Genomic DNA, 20036 nt, shown 5'->3' on the forward strand with positions numbered 1-20036 from the left:
CTGGGTGCATTAATTCAGTTAGGGCTAAAGTCTTAATAAATTACATCCAGATTCCTATATGAAGGCATGCCATAGACACTATAATTCCAACAGTGTGTTTATCTGTTGCTCTACCCTAATGGTTAATAAAGAAGCATATAAACTGACATTTTTGAAGAATATCCTTGCCATTTGTACCTGTCTAAACAATATACAGATGACATCAACTTTGTTTTTCCTCTTTAAAATATGTGTACTGTCATGTTTAATATATTTAAAAGTAAGCTGTTATAAGATTTGGATTGTAATGTTATCACTCTAGATTTGCAAGCAAAAGATTGATCCCCGTATCCATTCAAACCCACCTGCTCTGAAGCTTTGGGGATGCCAATGACAGGAGGGAGAAAAAGAGGGGAATTGATCTCTCAATTCAGCAAGTCACTTGGGTCTTGTTGTTTGGGCTGAAGATTACGATTCAAGGGAAAGATTCAAGGGGGTGGGGGCATGAAAATACACTTGGGAAGCAGCGAAGATAAATTCAGGAAGTTTATCATGAAATCAAGTTTTTGGAGAGGGAGGATTGAAGTAAGTATTTTAATGTATACAATTTAGTTTGAAAGCCAACCACTTATTTAGATCTGACTATTTTTCATTATAAAAATTTGTAATTCCTTTTTTGGAATTATAAACTGACCCACAACAGAAAAATCACAAGACAAAAACCACTTTTTGGCTGCTTCCTGTGGAATTATAAATAATGCCACTACTGCCACAAGATAAAAATTAGTTAACCTTGAATTTACTGGAAGCATTTGTATGAAGAATAACTAGAAGTAATAGACTAACACAATTTAATTATGTGCAACAGGCGTGCCATTATTTGTTTTCCAGCCCATAGGGGGCTCAAATTGTATTTGCACAAAATGTAAATTAATCAAATTACTAGAAGAAAAATGGAAGTGTAGAGGCATGACTAGCCACTCTGAGGCCAGTTATTCTGAAACTTATTGGTGAACATAATGAACTCCTAGTAAAGACAGAAATCAGTATCCGAACTTAGTAAAGACAGAAATCAGTATACCTAAAAACAGAATAAGCTTATCTTCTGGTTTAAAAAGGGAGAATAGATAACCAAAGGCTTTGTACAATATCTTTATTGAAAAGGGATTTTTCAGCAAGCGGATTGGAATATTATCTGTATTGCTGATTCATCACAATAAATGCAAACCATGAACCCAGTGTATTTTCAATCCATTTCATTTGGGCTAATGTTGGATATGAATTCTTGAATAATCAGAATTGATTATTTGAAGACTTATTCAAATATTACATAAAAGATATGCAGTCTTGCTGCAGTTTTACTTTTTCATTTCTTTTCATGTCTTTCTGGGGCTATGCTATACTAATCCAGTGTTCCTATTAATTAAATATAATTAAACCAACGATCAAGGAATCATTGTGTTGTTTTGCTTAGGGTTATCTAAGCCCATAGGTATCCAGAGAATAGCACCGGTGGACTTACCCGCCGGTGCCTTTTGCAGGAGGGTCGGGACGACACCGGACACATGGCAGCCGCCATCTTGGATCTCGGCTGAAGTCTCACGAGATTGCGAGACTTCGGCCGAGAATCAGGCCAGGGTGGCCTGATTGCTGACGTGTCCGGGCGGGGCTTGCCAGCCCTATAAAAGGGCGTGCAGGCCCGGGTTTGGCCGGTTCGCCCGGACTACGTCAACAGAGCAGACACTTGGCTGTCTGCTCTTGGAGCCTTTTTCGGCGGCCGCGTGGAGACGGCCGTCACTTTGGAAGCCTCGTCGGAGGCTTGAGGCGACTGGTGCTTGTTGCGAGCAGCGGGGGAAAGACCCCCTTTTCAGCCACGACGTGTTGCGGCTGCCATTTTGAGGGCCTCATTCGGAGGCTCGTGGAACGGTCTGGGGGCTTCAGGTCCGGCGGGAAAGCTGGGCCTTGTGCTGTTTCGGCTGTTGCCCCCTCTATGGCGTCCGGGGAGGGATCGTTCTGGTCGCCCCCTCGGGAGCGTGGGGGGATCGGGCAGGGCTCGCGTGTGCGGCCCCCCCTCGGGTTCGTGGCCCCTGAACGGAGGGCAGTTAGGCCCTTGGCGGCAGCTTCCTGCTGCTGCGCTGCCTGTTTGGGGGGAGGCCAATTGCTGCCCTCTTTTGTGTCAAAAAATAGAAACGATGGTGTAAAACAATAATAATAATAATAATAAGACTGCTAATACTGCTAATTATAATTAATTAATATATTTATATATATATATTATGGTCAACATTAATTATTTACATATTTTGGTAGCCCAGCCGGTAGCTCGGCCAGGGCTGACCAGGAAGGGGCCCCCGGGGGGTCCTGCTGGAAGGAATGGGGTTGGTGCCACCCGGTCCCAGTTTCTTGGGGTTTTCGGGGGGACACCTGTAACCAGGTTTGACCCCCGCCGGCTCCTACTGCGGGGGCACAGGCCCCTGGGGCAGCTTTTCTACTAGGGCCTGGTATGTCGGGGGCGGGTGGGTTGGACCCCGCCAACGCAGGCCGTAGTGCCTCGGCCCCTTTTGATGGCTTACCCGTCAGGGCCAGGGGTATTAGGTATTTGGCCACCACAGTGTGGGACCCGTTCACCGCATGTCATGGGTTTGCTGCAAGGGGGCTTGTTTCGCCCCTTTTTTGTAAGTACAGCCATGCGTGCGGGAAGGCGGGGGTTCCCATGCCACTTCGATGTGCCCCTGCCCCTAAAAGGGGACGGTTAGGAGGGGAGGGGGTCCAGGGAACAACCCCCACCTACTGTGGGAAAAGGGGCCCGGCCCAATTAATTTAAAAACACTTGAGGGTTGGTTGAGGGACTACCACCCTCGCTCGAGAGCGGCTGCTCTCTTGCTAGGTTTCTCAAAGGGATTCAGGATCCCTTACATGGGGGTTAGGCAAGCCTTCATGTCCGACAACCTCAGGTCAATTGTAGGACATGAAGACATTGTTCGGTCCAAAATAGCGAAGGAGGTGGCCGAGGGGAGGGTCCTGGAGCCCTTCCCAGAGCCGCCCTTCCCGAATCTTAGGGTGTCCCCATTAGGGGTGGTCCCCAAAAAGGCGAGTGGTGAATTTAGGTTGATTCACCACTTGTCTTTTCCTAAAGGGGAATCAGTGAATGATTTCATTCCTGACGAACTTTGTTCAGTCCGGTACGCGTCCTTTGATGCGGCCGTGGCCATGGTAAGGGAGTGTGGGGTTGGAGCCCTTATGGGTAAATGCGACGTTAAGTCAGCATTCCGGCTCCTCCCCATTCACCCAGACAGCTTCGAGCTGTTGGGCTTCCATTTCGAAGGTGGTTTTTATGTGCACAGGGCTTTACCCATGGGTTGCTCTGTCTCATGCTCTCTTTTGAGAGCTTTAGCACCTTCTTGGAGTGGGCGCTCAGGAGGCGCAGTGGTCTGGGCTCGGTCGTTCACTACCTTGATGATTTCTTGTTGGCGGGGCCTGCGCGTTCAGAGCAATGCTTTGCTCTAATGTGGGACTTTGGAGCCCTTTGTGCTCAGTTGGGGGTGCCTTTAGCCTCTGAGAAGACCGAAGGCCCCACCACCAGGATTACCTTCCTTGGTATTGAATTGGACTCAGAGGAGCAATCTTCTAGATTGGCCCTGGACAAGTTGACTAAAATCAGGGGTAAGCTCGATGCGGTTCCGGGCTGCAGGAAGGTCACTCTTCGGCAGCTCCGGGAACTAGCTGGGATACATAATTTTGCCTGCCGGGTCATTGTGCCGGGCAGGGCCTTTTCTAGGAGGTTATACGCTGCGATGAAGGGGCTCCGTTTGCCCCATCATCGTACCCGCTTATGCGTGGGGGTCAGGGCTGACCTCTGCGTATGGCGGGAGTTTTTAGAACAATTTAATGGGCTGTCTTTTTGGAGGCACGAGCTTCTTTTGGAAGCTGAGTTGCAGCTCTGCTCCGATGCCGCGGGGACTTGTGGTTTTGGGGTAGTGTTAGGTGACCAGTGGTGCTGGTCGGCTTGGCCTCCGGAATGGAGCGCCTCTTCCCTGGTTAGGGATTTGACCTTTTTAGAGCTCTTTCCCCTGATAGTGGCCTTAGTGCTCTGGGGGGAGCAGTTTGGGGGACAAGACTGTGCATTTTTGGTGCGACAACTTAGCGGTTGTCCATGTTGTGAACGCCCTGTCCTCTAAGAGCGACAGGGTCATGCGGCTTGTCCGCCATTTTGTGCACAGGTCCTTGTCCCTAAACACATTGTTTTTGGCCAGACATGTCCCCGGGTTAGATAACGGGGTTGCTGACGCCTTGTCCCGTGGTCAGTTGTCTGGGTTTCGGACCCTGGCCCAGTGGGCCCGAGAGTTGCCAGAGGCATTCCCCGACCACCTTTGGAGCCTGGGCGGGTTCCCGAGCGGTGGAGAGAAGAGGCCTCCAGGGCTTTCACCCTCTCGGTGGCTCCAGGCACCCTGAGGGCTTACAAGCATGTGGGTAAGGAGTTTGGGGGTTTCAGGCAGGATAGGGGTTACCCCCATAGTTGGCCTGCCCCAGTGGAACACCTGGCAGAATTTTGTGTCCAGCTTAGGCAGCGTAGCCTTTCAGTTAGGACAATTAGCCGGCCTCGCCTTTCTGTCCAAGGCGGGGGGGGGGGTTGCAGATTTTTCTGGTGACTTCCGCATTCGGAAGGTGCTGGAAGGCTGGGTGAGGGAGCAACAGGGGACCCCTGGACACTCGTCGGGCCCTGACGGTTCAGCAGCTGTCCCTGATTAATCAGGCTTTGGACAGTCTGTGTGCCACTCTGTACGAGGCCCGTCTTTTTAGGGCAGCAACTTGCGTCATGTTTTTAGGGCCCCTAAGGGTCAGCGAGGCCAGGGCCTCCTCACAGGCTGACTCGTCTCTTCGTGCCTTCCAGTACACTGATCTAGCCTTTAGGCAGGGGGGGGTCTCCCTTTGGGTGAGACATTCCAAGACAGATCAGTTACACAGTTGTAGCTTGAGGGGGTCGGGGCAAGGATACCTTTTAAGCATCAGGACGGTACCCCTCTGACCCGGTATCAATTCTGGGTGTTAGTATCCAGGGCAATGGCTAATGGTAGGCATTGATCCCGCCGGCTAGGGAACGCTTTCATTCCGTATCGGCGCCGCCACTAGCGCGGCACTTTCTGGTTTCCCGGCCCAGAGGATTCGGGAGATCTGCCGCTGGTGGTCAGCGGCATATTTGGGTTATGTTAGGCCCGCTGAGGATTTAGGTCAGGGTCATAGGCTAGCTGACCTCTCTGTGTCATCTTCCAGGTAGTCATGCCAATACGACACCAACGGGTTGCTCTGCGGCCACCGTACTGATCCTGGGCCGGCCGCTCAGCAGCTTGAACCGCCAGGAGGACCCAACTGTCCTTGGGAGGATGGGTCACCGTCGTCTGGCTGGGGAGACGAGGCGTGCAGTTGGAAGGGTTTTTTCTACCGCGGTGGCTGGGAGGGCGGCATCCCATTGCTGCGCCCAGGTGGTGCTGGGAGGGCGGCATCCCATTGCTGCGCCCAGGTGGTCCTGGGAGGGCGGCATCCCATTGCTGCGCCCAGGTGGTGCTGGGAGGGCAGCATCCTATTGCTGCGCCCAGTTGGGGCTGGGAGGGCGGCATCCCATTGCTGCGCCCAGTCGGTGCCAGGGGCGGCATCCCATTGCTGCGCCCAGAGGTGTGCTGGGAGGGCGGCATCCCATTGCTGCGCCCAGTTGGTGCTGGGAGGGTGGCATCCCATTGCTGCGCCCAGTTGGTGCGGGGGGTGGCATCCCATGGCTGCGCCCAGATGTGTGCTGGGAGGGCGGCATCCCATTGCTGCGCCCAGTTGGTGCTGGGAGGGCGGCATCCCATTGCTGCGCCCAGTTGGTGCGGGGGGCGGCATCCCATGGCTGTGCCCAGATGTGTGCTGGGAGGGCGGCATCCCATTGCTGCGCCCAGTTGGTGCTGGGAGGGCGGCATCCCATTGCTGCGCCCAGATGTGTGCTGGGACGGCGGCATCCCATTGCTGCGCCCAGTTGGTGCTGGGAGGGCGGCATCCCATTGCTGCGCCCAGTTGGTACTGGGAGGGCGGCATTCCATTGCTGCGCCCAGGTGGTGGGTCTTGCACCACTTTAGATCTGCCAGGCTCGCGAAGCCTGCAGTGGCTTCGCACTGTGGGGCCCACCACGCAAGTGGTGTGGTCGAGATCCTCCCAAGGATCACTTGGTGGGACGCCATTTCCCTTAGGGCCCTTCACCGGGTTAGACGGGGAGTTATTAAGGCCCTGGGTACGGTAGTCAGAGAGTTAGGCGGGGTGGTAGTGGCCCATCCCTGCATCACCATAGATCAGCTGTGGCTTTACCTGGCTGCTGGTCTTCCTCTGTCAGAACAGGGGAACACCATTTTTCTTACAGGACCTGCAGTGGTCTCTGCGTGAGCTGGTGCAGTTAGAGGGGGGAGTCGGGGGGCCAAGATAGAGATCTGACCTCCGCTCCATGGCAGGTTAGGGGCAGAAAACTGGGTGGTGGTTTAGCAACTGCGTGTTCTCCATTGGGCATCTTTGGGGATGATTGACAGGTTCTCTCCAAGCTTGTGGTGGAAGCCACCTGAGCAGTTGGGGGGAACCTGTCTTTGGGTCCCGCACCTTTAAGTCCCCTGTTAGGGGTTAGCCGGCGGGATCCCCCTCATGCAAGTGCATGGCAGGGTCTCAGGTGAGGGAGGGGTCCCTCACCTGGACTAGCATGGAGCTATGCCCATATGTTGCCCAGGAAGTTTATGTGACGTCATATTCCGCCCCGGAAGCAATTGTTTGACCCTGCAGGTCCATTGTTTGGGTCATAGTTAGATATGTTAATTTATGCTAATTTAGTTGAATAAATTATGCTAATTTATTTTAATATAAATGACCCAGTTTAAATCCAGCTCTTGTGTCCGTGTCATTACTCCGTCTCTTCTGCAATAGCTACACTTGTCTTTGGACAGTTCTGGAAAAATAAATAATGAGCGCTGGTTACTGATATGAGCTCAGTATACTTTTTAAATAGAATAAAATTGCCATATTTTAAAAGCTAAAATTTGCACCATTTGTTTCTAAATGTAGCACCCTACTGTATATCTAGCAACAGTTTCCCCAAAGTATATTACTACACCAGAAATAAGAGGAGAAGAAGAGAAAATGTCATACAAAATTACTGCAATCAGTTAAACTGAATAAAGATAATATGCAGTATTCTGGTGCCATTTATTCCATTCATAAGATACTTAGTTTCTGTGACATTCGGGAAAGCAAAAGTCATCAACATTTCAACCACCAAAGCACTTAACATTTTCTCAGATATATATATTACAATGAGTAAAATCTCATGACACAACAGTATACTGTAGTTTCTAATCTGATAAACAAATCACTGAAACATTTAAAATATGATCTCATGATATTTCAGTCAATTAAAATAAAAAGTAAATTATTGGGTACCCATGAAAAAAAATCCATGCAGGTTGATATGCAAGAAGAATTAACTAAGGCAATCTAATATACATACTAACATTACATGAAGGTACATATTATAATCCTTTATTGTTAAGATTTTCATGGTTTTGCAGCAATTTGTTTGTCAGGGATGTTTTAATCTGAATTATTTGTTTATGCTCTTAGTTATTATGAACCACTGAGAGTTTGTATGATTGTGTAATATATAGATTATGTAGACAGACAGACAAATAGATGAATGGATGACGGTTCCAATTTCAATTCTTATATATGATACTGATGTGAAATATCTTTTTGCTAATTTTAGCAATAATCTTCATGTTAATGGATAAACTGCCTGGCGTTGCATAATCCAGCACTCCCATTCTAAAGCTAACTTTTTTTTTCTAATGGATTTCAATTCCATTTTCGAAATTTAGTCATTTTCTTATGCCTGGTTGTCTCCTAGTCTCTGCTTTCCTTGAAATTGGTCAATGCATTTCTTTCAACTACACTGATTTATTCTAATTGAGCTCAAAAATTCTGAAATATTTTTAATCAATCTTCTCTTAAAATCCATAGGAGAACCCAAAGTAGGACAGTAGTGTGAGACACCTTTATTTTAATGCCAAAACATGGTAGCCTAAAGTTTCCTTTTGATGTTACCTTATCAACGTTTATGCTTAAAATTTAAAATTTGGATGAAACTACTACATGCTCCTCATAGATATGTAAATTCACAGGTATCCAGGTGAAACAAAGTTGGCCTAATATTTCATTTCAGCACTGAATGACAGAAGTGCTACATAGTGTAATTGGCTTTTTTAAGAATTGGCATTAAATATCATAATATTTTACACTTACCCACGAATTCCAGTGACAAGGAAGATCAAGTTCCCATTGATCTTGGTGCAGTTGATAAATTTATCAATGTTACTGGAGTCTACAGTTTGAGCATACATCAAGCTTCCTGTACCTATGCCATCACAAGCTGCAAAAAGAAACAACTCTGTAAAAATATGCAATCATATATATATATTAATTCTTTGTATAAGTGGCTACCTAAATGAATGACAGCCTAGGCTGAAATTGTCATTAGTAGAAGGCAGCAAGGTGATAAGGTAATTGTTACAGGTAAAACTAAAAGCAGTTTTTATTGTAGAATAAGGATTAGTCACAGACTGATTGTAGTTATTTCTAAAGTCATTTAGATGGAGATAAAAGTTCTAAAGCAGAAGCTTATAGCATATGTGTCACTGCGGGAATAGTGATCAAGGAATCTTTATACATTACAGAAGTGAACTGGGACAAATCTTGTGCTTGTATATTATGAACTGGGAAGCAATAATTACTGATAATAGTGAGAAAGGGATCCAGTGAAAAAACCTATTCTGTCAAGAAAATGACTAAGCCAGTGTTTCTCAAACTTGGGCATTTGAAGATGGATGGACTTCAACTTCCAGAATTCCCCAGCCAGCATTGCTGGCTGGGGAATTCTGGGAGTTGAAGTCCACCCATCTTCAAATGGCCAAGGTTGAGAAACACTGGACTAAGCTAATGTGAAATCCTTAGTTTAAGAATTGCACATTGGTTTCTGAAGCCATATATTCCAGGAGCATCTAACATAAATCTCTATCTTTTGTTCTTTTATCTTTCATTTCAAAATAAATAATTTTAAAAAAAAAACAAACAACCACCCTTCTCCACTTCATCTGTGTGTAGCCCTGAGCATAACATAAAACAAAATTATGTTAGGAAATACTTTACAAGGCAATCTATAGAAAGCTTTGACTTACACACATGACTGTGTATTGCCATAAAAGAGCTGCTTTATAGTACGGTACTAGAAATATTATGCAAAGATACAAACCATGGAAGATAAAGCAAAGAAATACACTATAGAACCCTTCTAGCTATAACTCTTTTCAGTCGCAATGGAACAATTCTTAATGTACAAAATCCTGTAAAAATAGCTGGGTGATATCTTTATTAATACACCCAAAACAACAAAATCATGGGTAAACTGTAAAGATCTCCAGATTTCTTTACTAAAAATCCAGAATCATTTAAAGTATCTTGGGGTTTTATCCCTGTTCCTTTTCTTATAGTTTATCAAATAAATTATTTGACCCTGTACAATATTTTTTTTCTCATTACAACTGCTAGCCCCACAGACAGGGGTGGGTTCCTCCCGGTTCAGACCAGTTCACCTGAATTGGTAGCAACCCACTGGTGATATCACAAAACTAGTTTATTGGTGCCGGTTCGTGGGTGCTGCCATCTTATTTAAATTTGGGGGGGGGATTTCATTCCCCCGGGTTTTCTGCACATGCACAGAAGCCGAGTTTCCAGCACAAAGCACAAAGAAGCCCGTCGGCATTCTTGGTAGTTTCTCCCATAGAAGAGACTCATAGGACTCAAAGCAGCAACTCCTTATTGTGCGCTTTCCCAGGACCCTGAGGGCTGCCCTCCTGGAGTGGCATTCCCACCGTTCTGGAACTTTCCTTCCACCACTATTGCATCTGGAGCTCCCATCAGGATCGAAGGACTGTGGGAACTGTGAGTGGGTGGGTGGGCAGCCCTTGGGGAAGACACACCTGCTGTGTTGGGGCTAAGAGGGGTGGCACAGGAGAAGGAAGAAAATGAAACATGGCTGTGGTGCTCCAGGAGGGCTGGCAATGAAAGTCCTTCACACGCATGGCCTGCCTTTGTCAGGGAGAGGGCCAGGCCTACCCTTGGAAGCAGCCGCCCCACTTGCTGCTCTCTCCCTGCTGGGCAGGAGGAGGAGGCAGGTGAGGTGGGATGCAGAGAGGTGCATGGAGCTCAGCTCAGCCACAGAGCATGTGGGGCGTCCGCACTGGCTGTCGGGCTGCTTCCTGCTGCTGTGCAAAATTTGGCGTGCCAGGCCAGTGGAAGAAAAGGCACCTGCTGGACACCAAAACAGTGGCGGGTTACTGTTGATGCTCAGGGCCTCCCCTCCTGCTTCCCTTCCAGCTCTGCATGCTGAGGCTCTGCATGCTGAGGCTCAAAACCTCAAGAGCGAAACTGCCGCCACCTACAATGGCAGAGAGCTTCGTTGACCTTTCCCAAGCAATTTCTACCACCGCTGCTGGCTCTCCCAAGCAAGCTCTTCACCGTCCCAAAACTGCACCACTCTGGAAAACTCTCTCGTGTGCAGCGTGGTTCCAGGATGGCAGAGAGGTTCCTTAGCCTCTCCCAAGCAAACTCTGCCATCCCGAAACCGCACTGCACCGGAAAACTCCCCTGCGCAAGGTGCAATTCTGGGATGGCCGAGAGCCCAGGCAAATTCTGACCCCAGCACTACTGCCGCTACTGCTGCTAGGCATGTCTGTGCATCAGAACTACAAAAACCATTCTTGAGGAAGGACTGGACTTACCAGCTCCTTGTATATTTGCAGCAAGAGGGCTCCAGAGAGACCCCCACTTGTACCCCACCTTTTCTCTCACTGCAAAAAACCTCAAAATGATTCTCCAAATCCAGGGACAATTTCATTTCAATTCTTCTGCTTCCATTTAACCCAGCAGTCAGTGGAAATGGGGGAACCTTCTATGTCCCCCCCTTTTATTTGCCCAAATTTAACTCTCTTTCCAAAGCTATTCTGGTCTTGATTTGCAGGCTGCAGAGGTACGGCATGATGCACCCTCCATGTTCAAGCAAGTATTTTTCCAGGCTGTTTAATATCACATGCTGTTTTTGTGGGTCGGTGAGTGGAAAACCATAATCTGCATTTTTTTCTGTGCCAGATTTGAATCTGTACGTGTTGCAATAAAACTCTGGGAAATAGCTAGCTAGCTAGATAGCTGGATGGATGGACAGATGGATGGACGGATGGATGGACAAATAGATAGATGTGTGCATGTGTGTGACAGACAGAGAGAGGGGGGGAGAGACGATGATGATGATAGATATATAGATTTAGATATAGATATATTTATAGATATAGATATATCTATATCTATCTATCTGGCATGCAGGTTCTTGGAATATAGATTGACCCCTTCCTCTCCATGACTGTTCTTCGAATATCGGAACACTGCTATCATGTCTCCCTGGTCCTTCTCTTTTCTAGACTAGTCATGCCCAGTTCCTGTAACAATTCTTCATATATTTTAGCCTCCAGTCCCTGTTGCTCTTTTCTGCACTCTTTCTAGAGTCTCAACATCTTTTTAATAGTGTGGTGACCAAACCTGGATGTAGCATTATAGGTGTGGTGTTACTAAGTCTTTATAGAGTGATAGAGTTTATAGAGTTTAGCCAGCTGTGTCTATATTGTTGCATGCAACCATAACTCCACATAGAAATGTGATATCTGAAAGAGTATGTTAACTAATGATCGGAAACATAGCCCTAAATCATACAATACCTCATGTGATCTTGATCGAATCCTTCTGTTGATAGACTTTAGGATTGCATTGGCTTTTTTGGCTGCTGTTATGCACTTTTGGCTCTTAATTGGTTGTCCACTAAGACTCCAAGATCTCCTGCCAGTATCATCTGCAAATTTGATAAGTTCTCTTCTATTTCCTCTATTCTCTTCTAGTCATTTACAAAGATATTGAAGAATACCTCACCTTGTGACACCCTACTGCTTAGTTCCCTCTCTATATATATGTAGTATTGTTAAGGACTACTTGGAGGAGTACAGTTTGTCAGCTAGTTACAAATCCATCTGATGGTGATGCTATCTATCCCACTTTCTTCTAGTTTACCAAGAAGTAGGTTGTAGTATACCTTGTCAAACTCTGCATCATAAACACGTCATATAATTTAGCCAGCTGTATCTATATTGTTGCATGCAACCATAATGCCACATAGAAATGTGATATCTGAAAGAGTATGTTAATTAATGATCAGAAACATATCCCTAAATCATACAAGGGAACAGATTCAATCCCCATTCATACCTACATAAATCAAATGTTTTAATGTGTATTTATCTACTAAAGTTGATAAATGCCATCTTCTCTGCTCCCATAGAGATTGGGGGTGGTGGGAGATAGGTATTTAGGAGGAGGGGGGAGGGAATGTTGGGCATGTCTCCTTATGTGTTTCATAGGGTTAGGGAGGAAAGTTTTCATCATTTTGAGATGAAGTTTATAGCTGGTTCAAGGTCAACAGTTTCTGCAGACCAGATGTGGCGGCTCCACCTGAAGATACACCCACATGACATCTGGGAGGCTTTGGGATTGGATAGTCAGCCTGGGTCTTGGAGGGGAGGGATTTAGGATTACTTTCTATATGTATTTTATGTGTCTTTTGCCTCAGATCTTGCTTTCACCTATTGCTATCAGTTCTCATTCAGTAAAAGAATCTTTCTCTAACATCATGGAGTCTGGGTCTGTCTTTCCTGGATTTTGAGTGGAGGCACATTTGACAATAGTTTTCTTTGAACAGATTTAAGGTGCACAGCTCTGTTGAAACTGGATGAAATAGATATGGTAGTAAGCAAGTGTTAATGTTTCTCAACCAATGTATTAGAAATTATTCATCCCAGAAAATATTACTACATGTAAGTATTTGAGACATGTTGATACGAGAATATTTTCCCCGCCTCTGAAAACTAAAGCTCAGATTAAATGCATAAAGATGTCTTTAATATTCTGAATGTGCTTGCATAAATGCACGAGGTCTTCAAACTCAGCAGAGAACAGGGGACATAGACCTACTCTGCTGCTTCCCCGCCTTATTCTTCATGCTGGCAGATACTGGGAGATGTGAAAGAAAATGTACTTGCATGCCTTGAAAAGAGGAACAACTCTTCATCCAGTCTGGGACTGAAACTAAAGAGTGCATTGGATTATATATAGTTACACATTCTCCTCAGGCATGCTCTTGAAACTGGGAAATATCCAGTTTGGAGTGTATAAATGATATCACTTAAAGCACAGTCTTTTACTCATGTGAAAAATATGAAATTTGAACTGTCTTGTTAAAATATTTTTACATATACTACTTGATTTTAGATATTTCTGTTAGAGTGTGCATTTTTGTAAAATTTTGGTTTTGTTCCTTTTCCTTTATAAACACAGTTATAAATGTAAAGAATTGATTCCTTTTATCATTGTGAACGTCTTTCAGATTTGAACCTTCTTCAGGTTTGCCCTTATTTTTTCCAAGAAAATATGGTCACCATAAATATAAGGGGAAATCCAGAATATAATTATGTCTAAACTAGAGATGATAGTACAGAGATATGTGGATAGAGATCAGATGCTGAATCCATTGAAAGTGCAACATTGGAAGAGTGAAGGGATTTATAATCTGGAAAAAAAGACTAAGCATTTTGGGAAAGGGGGAATTTGGGAAAGCAGTCACATCTTTTGGCATGTTAAAGAATTGGATTCATTGTAGGAGATGTACAGACAGAGCCAGGGGACAGAGTTAAATGTGTCATCAGCTTTCAATTGTTAGGGGGGACAATACTACAAACTCCGAAAAGAAAAAGTAGCATGAAGGAGCAACTCCTTGGGAGATTATTCCAACTTCATTTTACAAGCTGGTGTTCCAGAAGATAATCAAACACTACATTTAAATAGCGCCGGCGGACTTACCCGCCGGCGGCGTTTGCAGGAGGGGCCGGGAAGACACCGGACCCCATGGCGGCCGCCATCTTGGTTCTCGGGCGAAGTCTCGCGACGCGAGACTTCGCCCGAGAGTCGGGCCTGCATAGGCCCGGCTGCTGATTGGTCCGGGCGGGGCTTGCTCGCCCTATTTAAGGGCGGGCAGGCCCAAGGCTCAGCCTTTTCGCCCGGACCATCGCCCCGAGCAGACACTCGGCTGAGTTCTGCTCGTGGCGGCCATTTTGGGAGCAGCCTCGTGTGGCGGCCGCCATTTTGTGCTGCTCAGTGTCCTTGCGAGAAGGCCTTTGTTGTGGACGGTGCTTTGGGCAAAGTGCGGAGGCAGGAGCCTCTTTCCTTCGTCGCAGAGCCAGCATCGGCTGGGCTCCGTCCTGGTTTGGTGCTCCGGTTGCCCCCGGGATCTGGGGGTGTGGGCGGGGCGCTTTTGGGTGGCGCGGCCTGGTCCTGTTCGCTTGTGGGTGGCACGCAGGAGTCCCTGGGTGGGCTGGTTCCTTTAGGCCCCCTTTGCATAAAGCAGTAGGCAGTGAGGCCTTGCTGCCACCGCTGGGGAGGGGGGCGGATTGGCCCCTTGGGGTTGCCCCTGGTATAGGCCTGCCGCGAGTTGGGGTAGGCCTCGTCTCCCGGCACAGGCTCTTTTGAGTCGGGGTTCCCCTCCTAGTTTTTTCCTCAATAGATATGGCCCCAAAGAAGAGGCAAGCTCGGCCCCCCCCCGGCCCAACCTGTAGTTCGGCCTAGGAGGGCTTTGAGGCCTTCTGCCCGGGCTTGGGCTGCTGCGGAGGGGACCCCTGGGGTGGTCCCGTCTGAGGGGGTGGTGGGGTTTGTGCCTGCAGCCCCTCACCCCGAGGTTTCTCCGTCTCTCTCTTGGGCCAGGGTCCTGGAGAGGCTTGATGACTTAGAGCGCTGGCGGTCCGGAGCGGGCCCAGGTGGACTCCCCCTGGCTGCATCGGCGGCCTGGGGAAGGGATCCAGAAGAAGAAGCAGCCCAGGCCGGGCAGATGGCCCAGACCGGGCAGATGGCCCAAACCGGGCAGATGGCCCAAGCCGGGCAGATGGCCCAGTTGGGGCAGATGTCGGCATTCCAGGGCCCCCCTCGGATGGGCCTTCCGTGGATGTCTTCCACCCCATATGGGGCAGGTGAGGTTGCACCACACTTAGCCAATACATCGCTCCTCCCCGTGCAGGGTCCGGGGTTTAGCCCGCCTGCGTTGGGGAGTGGCACTAGTTTCTTGTGGTCTGCTTCAGGCACATGTGGTCAAGTTTGGGCCCCGCCGGCCCCGCCGGCAGTAGCGCCGGGGGTGGCTTTCCCACCTGGGGCAGGGGTGGGGGATTGGATCCCTCCAGCTCCTGCTATTATGCCCCCGCCCCCTTTGGTGTATCCACCGGGGCTAGGAGTGCTGGGAACGGGGGTCTCCACCGTGTGGGACCCGTTCGCCAGCATCAAGCCTGGGGCCATCCTTTGTGGGCTGCCTGCTACACCCTTAGGGCACCACCTCCACCCATCAGTGAAGGAAGCAATTTGGCGAGGGGAGTATGTGGACCTCTTCTCCCTCTTAAATAGGGAGGTCCCCAAGCAGGACAAAGATGTCGTGCCTGGGGAAAAGGTGAAGAAAACGAAAGTCACAAAGTGTTTCAGCTCATGGCTGTACGCTTTCTTGACTTTCGCATCTGTCGTGATTCAGAGGCAGCCGGTTAGGGCTGCTGCTCTGCTTAAATACATTGATTTAATTGCCAGGGCTAACTTCGAGTACAGAGGTACCATTTGGAGGCATTATGATAAGGGGTTTCGGATGCGCATAGCCCATGACCCCTCCTTGCCCTGGGATATGGTGGTACCGGACCTTTGGTTCCAGGCCACGTATATGTCCAGCAAGGAGGGCTGTGACAGGACCGACAGCGGTCACTTCATGGAAGAGGACCCTGTGGCTTACACGCCAGCCAAGGTGGCTGCGGGGGGAGCGGGAAAAGGGGCTTCCCCGGCGTGCCATGAGTTTGCCGCAAAGGGGGCGTGTTTTCGTCCCTTTTGCAGGTATAAGCATGTGTGTGGTAATTGTGGGGGGAACCATGCCTCTTCCGTGTGCCCCCGCCCCAAGAAAGGGGCGGAAAAGAAGGGTGGGGGTCCAACAAAGCCTCCCCACCAGCTGGGGGTAAAGGGGCCCAGCCCAATTAATTTGCAAGTGCTTGAGGGTTGGTTAAAAGACTACCACCCTCGCTTGAGAGCGGCCGCTCTCTTGCTAGGATTCTCTAAGGGATTTAGGATCCCTTACGTGGGGGTTAGGAAGGCCTTCATGTCCGACAACCTCAGGTCGGTTGTGGGACATGAAGACATTGTTAGAGAAAAGATTCGGAAGGAGGTGGCCGAGGGCAGGGTCCTTGGGCCCTTCCCGGAGCCGCCCTTCCCGAATCTTAGGGTGTCCCCATTAGGGGTGGTCCCCAAAAAGGCGAGTGGTGAATTTAGGTTGATTCACCACTTGTCTTTTCCTAAAGGGGAATCAGTGAATGATTTCATTCCTGACGAACTTTGTTCAGTCCGGTACGCGTCCTTTGATGCGGCCGTGGCCATGGTAAGGGAGTGTGGGGTTGGAGCCCTTATGGGTAAATGCGACGTTAAGTCAGCATTCCGGCTCCTCCCCATTCACCCAGACAGCTTCGAGCTGTTGGGCTTCCATTTCGAAGGTGGTTTTTATGTGCACAGGGCTTTACCCATGGGTTGCTCTGTCTCGTGCTCTCTTTTTGAGAGTTTTAGTACCTTCTTGGAATGGGCGCTCAGGAGGCACAGTGGTCTGGGTTCGGTCGTTCACTACCTTGATGATTTCTTGTTGGCGGGGCCTGCGTGTTCGGAGCAATGTTTTGCTCTAATGCGGGACTTCGAAGCCCTTTGTGCTCAGTTGGGGGTGCCTTTAGCCTCCGAGAAGACCGAAGGCCCCGCCACCAAGATTACCTTCCTCGATATTGAATTGGACTCAGGGGAGCAATCTTCTAGATTGCCCCTCGATAAGTTACTTAAAATTAAAGGAAAGCTCGATGAGGTTCTTGGCTGCCGGAAGGTCACTCTCTGGCAGCTCCAGGAACTGGCTGGGATACTTAATTTCACCTGTCAGGTTGTGGTTCTGGGCAGGGCTTTTTCAAGGAGATTGTAGAACGTGATGAAGGGGCTCCGTTTGCCCCATCATCGTACCCGCCTCTGCGCGGGGATCAGGGCTGACCTCCGCGTGTGGCGGGAGTTCTTGGACAGGTTTAATGGCCTGTCCTTTTGGAGGCACGAGCTTCTTTTGGAAGCTGAGTTGCAGCTCTGCTCCGATGCTGCGGGGACTTGCGGTTTTGGGGTAGTGTTAGGTGACCAGTGGTGCTGGTCGGCGTGGCCTCCGGAATGGAGTGCCTCTTCTCTGGTTAAGGACCTGACTTTCTTAGAGCTCTTCCCCTTGATAGTGGCCTTAGAGCTTTGGGGGGAGCAGTTTAGGGACAAGACTGTGCATTTTTGGTGCGACAACCTAGCGGTTGTCCATGTGGTGAACGCCCTGTCCTCTAAGAGTGACAGGGTCATGCGGCTTGTCCGCCATTTTGTGCACAGGTCCTTGTCCCTAAACACGTTGTTTTTGGCTAGGCATGTCCCCGGGTTGGATAACGGGGTCGCTGACGCCTTGTCCCGTGGTCAGTTGGACGACGGTGAAGATTGGACTTAATCCCTGGATAGTTCAATGGATTTGCAGCTGGCTGAAGCATAGACATCAGAGATTTATTGTTAATGGCGAGTATTCTGAGCAGAGTCAGGTTACAAGCGGTGTGCCACAAGGGTCTGTTCTGGGTCCTATTCTTTTTAATATGTTTGTGAGTGACATAGGGGAAGGTTTGGTAGGGAAAGTTTGCCTATTTGCCGATGACTCTAAAGTGTGCAATAGGGTTGATATTCCTGGAGGGGTCTGTAATATGGTAAATGATTTAGCTTTACTAGATAAATGGTCAAAGCAATGGAAACTGCAGTTTAATGTTTCCAAATGTAAAATAATGCACTTGGGGAAAAGGAATCCTCAATCTGAGTATTGTATTGGCAGTTCTGTGTTAGCAAATACTTCAAAAGAAAAGGATTTAGGGGTAATGATTTCTGACAGTCTCAAAATGGGTGAACAGTGCAGTCAGGCGGTAGGGAAAGCAAGTAGGATGCTTGGCTGCATAGCTAGAGGTATAACAAGCAGGAAGAGGGAGATTATGATCCCGCTATATAGAATGCTGGTGAGACCACATTTGGAATACTGTGTTCAGTTCTGGAGACCTCACCTACAAAAAGATATTGACAAAATTGAACGGGTCCAAAGACGGGCTACAAGAATGGTGGAAGGTCTTAAGCATAAAACGTATCAGGAAAGACTTAATGAACTCAATCTGTATAGTCTGGAGGACAGAAGGAAAAGGGGGGACATGATCGAAACATTTAAATATATTAAAGGGTTAAATAAGGTTCAGGAGGGAAGTGTTTTTAATAGGAAAGTGAACACAAGAACAAGGGGACACAATCTGAAGTTAGTTGGGGGAAAAATCAAAAGCAACATGAGAAAATATTATTTTAATGAAAGAGTAGTAGATCCTTGGAACAAACTTCCAGCAGACGTGGTAGATAAATCCACAGTAACTGAATTTAAACATGCCTGGGATAAACATATATCCATCCTAAGATAAAATACAGAAAATAGTATAAGGGCAGACTAGATGGATCATGAGGTCTTTTTCTGCCGTCAGACTTCTATGTTTCTATGTTTCTATGTCAGTTGTCCAGGTTTCGGACCCTGGCCCCGTGGGCCCAAGAGTCACCAGAGGCGTTCCCCGGCCACCTTTGGAGTCTGGGGGAGCTCCCGAGCGGTGGAGAGATGAGGCATCCAGGGCAATCTCCCTATCTGTAGCGCCCGGCACCCTCAGGGCATACCAGCGTGCAGGTAAGGAGTTTGGGGATTTCAGGCAGGGTAGGGGTTACCCCCTTAGTTGGCCTGTCCCTGTTGAGCACCTGGCAGAGTTTTGTGTCCAGCTTAGGCAGCGTGGCCTGTCAGTTAGGACTATTATGTCCCGGTTAGCTGGCCTCGCCTTTTTGTCCAAGGCGGGGGGGTTCGCGGATTTTTCAGGTGACTTCCGCATTCGGAAGATGCTGGAGGGCTGGATGAGGGAGCAAGCGGGGGGCCCTGGTGACACTCGTCGGGCTCTGACGGTTCAGCAGATGTCCTTGCTTAATGGGGCTTTTGACAGTCTGTGTGCCTCCTTGTATGAGGCCCGTCTTTTTAGGGCTGCGACTTGTGCCATGTTTTTTGGGGCCCTCAGGGTCAGTGAGGCCATGGCATCGTCTCACGCTGACACGTCGCTCCACGCATTCCAGTATGCTGATCTGGCCTTTAGGCAGGGGGGGTATCCCTTGTTGTAAGGCATTCTAAGACGGATCAGCTGCACAGAGGGGTTAGTATCCAGCTTAGTGCGGCCGCCGACCAGTCTGTGTGTCCGGTGGCCGCCCTACAGCTTTATTGTAGCTTGCGAGGGTCCGGGCAAGGGTACCTTTTTAGGCATTGGGACGGTACCCCCCTGACCCGTTACCAATTTTGGGTGTTAGTGTCCAGGGCAATGGCCCAGGTAGGCATGGATCCCGCCGGTTATGGAACGCATTCGTTCCATATCGGCGCCGCCACTAGCACGGCACTTTCTGGTTTCCCGGTCCATCGGATTCGGGAGATCGGCCGCTGGCGGTCAGCGGCATATTTGGGTTATGTTAGGCCCGCTGAGGATTCTAGGCAGGGCTTAGGCTAGGTAACCTCTCTGTGTGTGTCCTCTTGCAGGTCCCCATGCCAACACGAAACCGACGGCGCTGCTGTGTGGCCACAGCATGATTTTTTGGGCCGGCCGCTCAGCAGCCAGAAGCGCCATCGGGACCCAGTTGTCATTGGGACGGTGGGTCACGGTCGTTTGGATGGGCCGCAGAGGTATGCGGTGGGAGGGACTCCTACCGTCTTTGCTGGGAGGGCGGCACCCAGTGGCTGCGCCCAG

At 48.8% G+C, this 20036-nt stretch overlaps 1 protein-coding gene across 1 annotated transcript in view; it reads right to left on the reverse strand.

The window, feature by feature from the left end:
• ERBB4 (erb-b2 receptor tyrosine kinase 4) overlaps window positions 1–20036 on the reverse strand; it is a 1218240-nt gene that overhangs the window by 305349 nt on the left and 892855 nt on the right. Inside the window, exon 9 of the mRNA XM_070732179.1 lies at window positions 8287–8413. Within this exon, the coding sequence (XP_070588280.1) occupies window positions 8287–8413 (127 nt within the window). The remainder of the gene's footprint in view (window positions 1–8286; window positions 8414–20036) is intronic.

The sequence above is a fragment of the Erythrolamprus reginae genome, chromosome 1 (assembly GCF_031021105.1).
Source record: "Erythrolamprus reginae isolate rEryReg1 chromosome 1, rEryReg1.hap1, whole genome shotgun sequence".
Taxonomy (NCBI): Eukaryota; Metazoa; Chordata; class Lepidosauria; order Squamata; family Dipsadidae; genus Erythrolamprus; species Erythrolamprus reginae.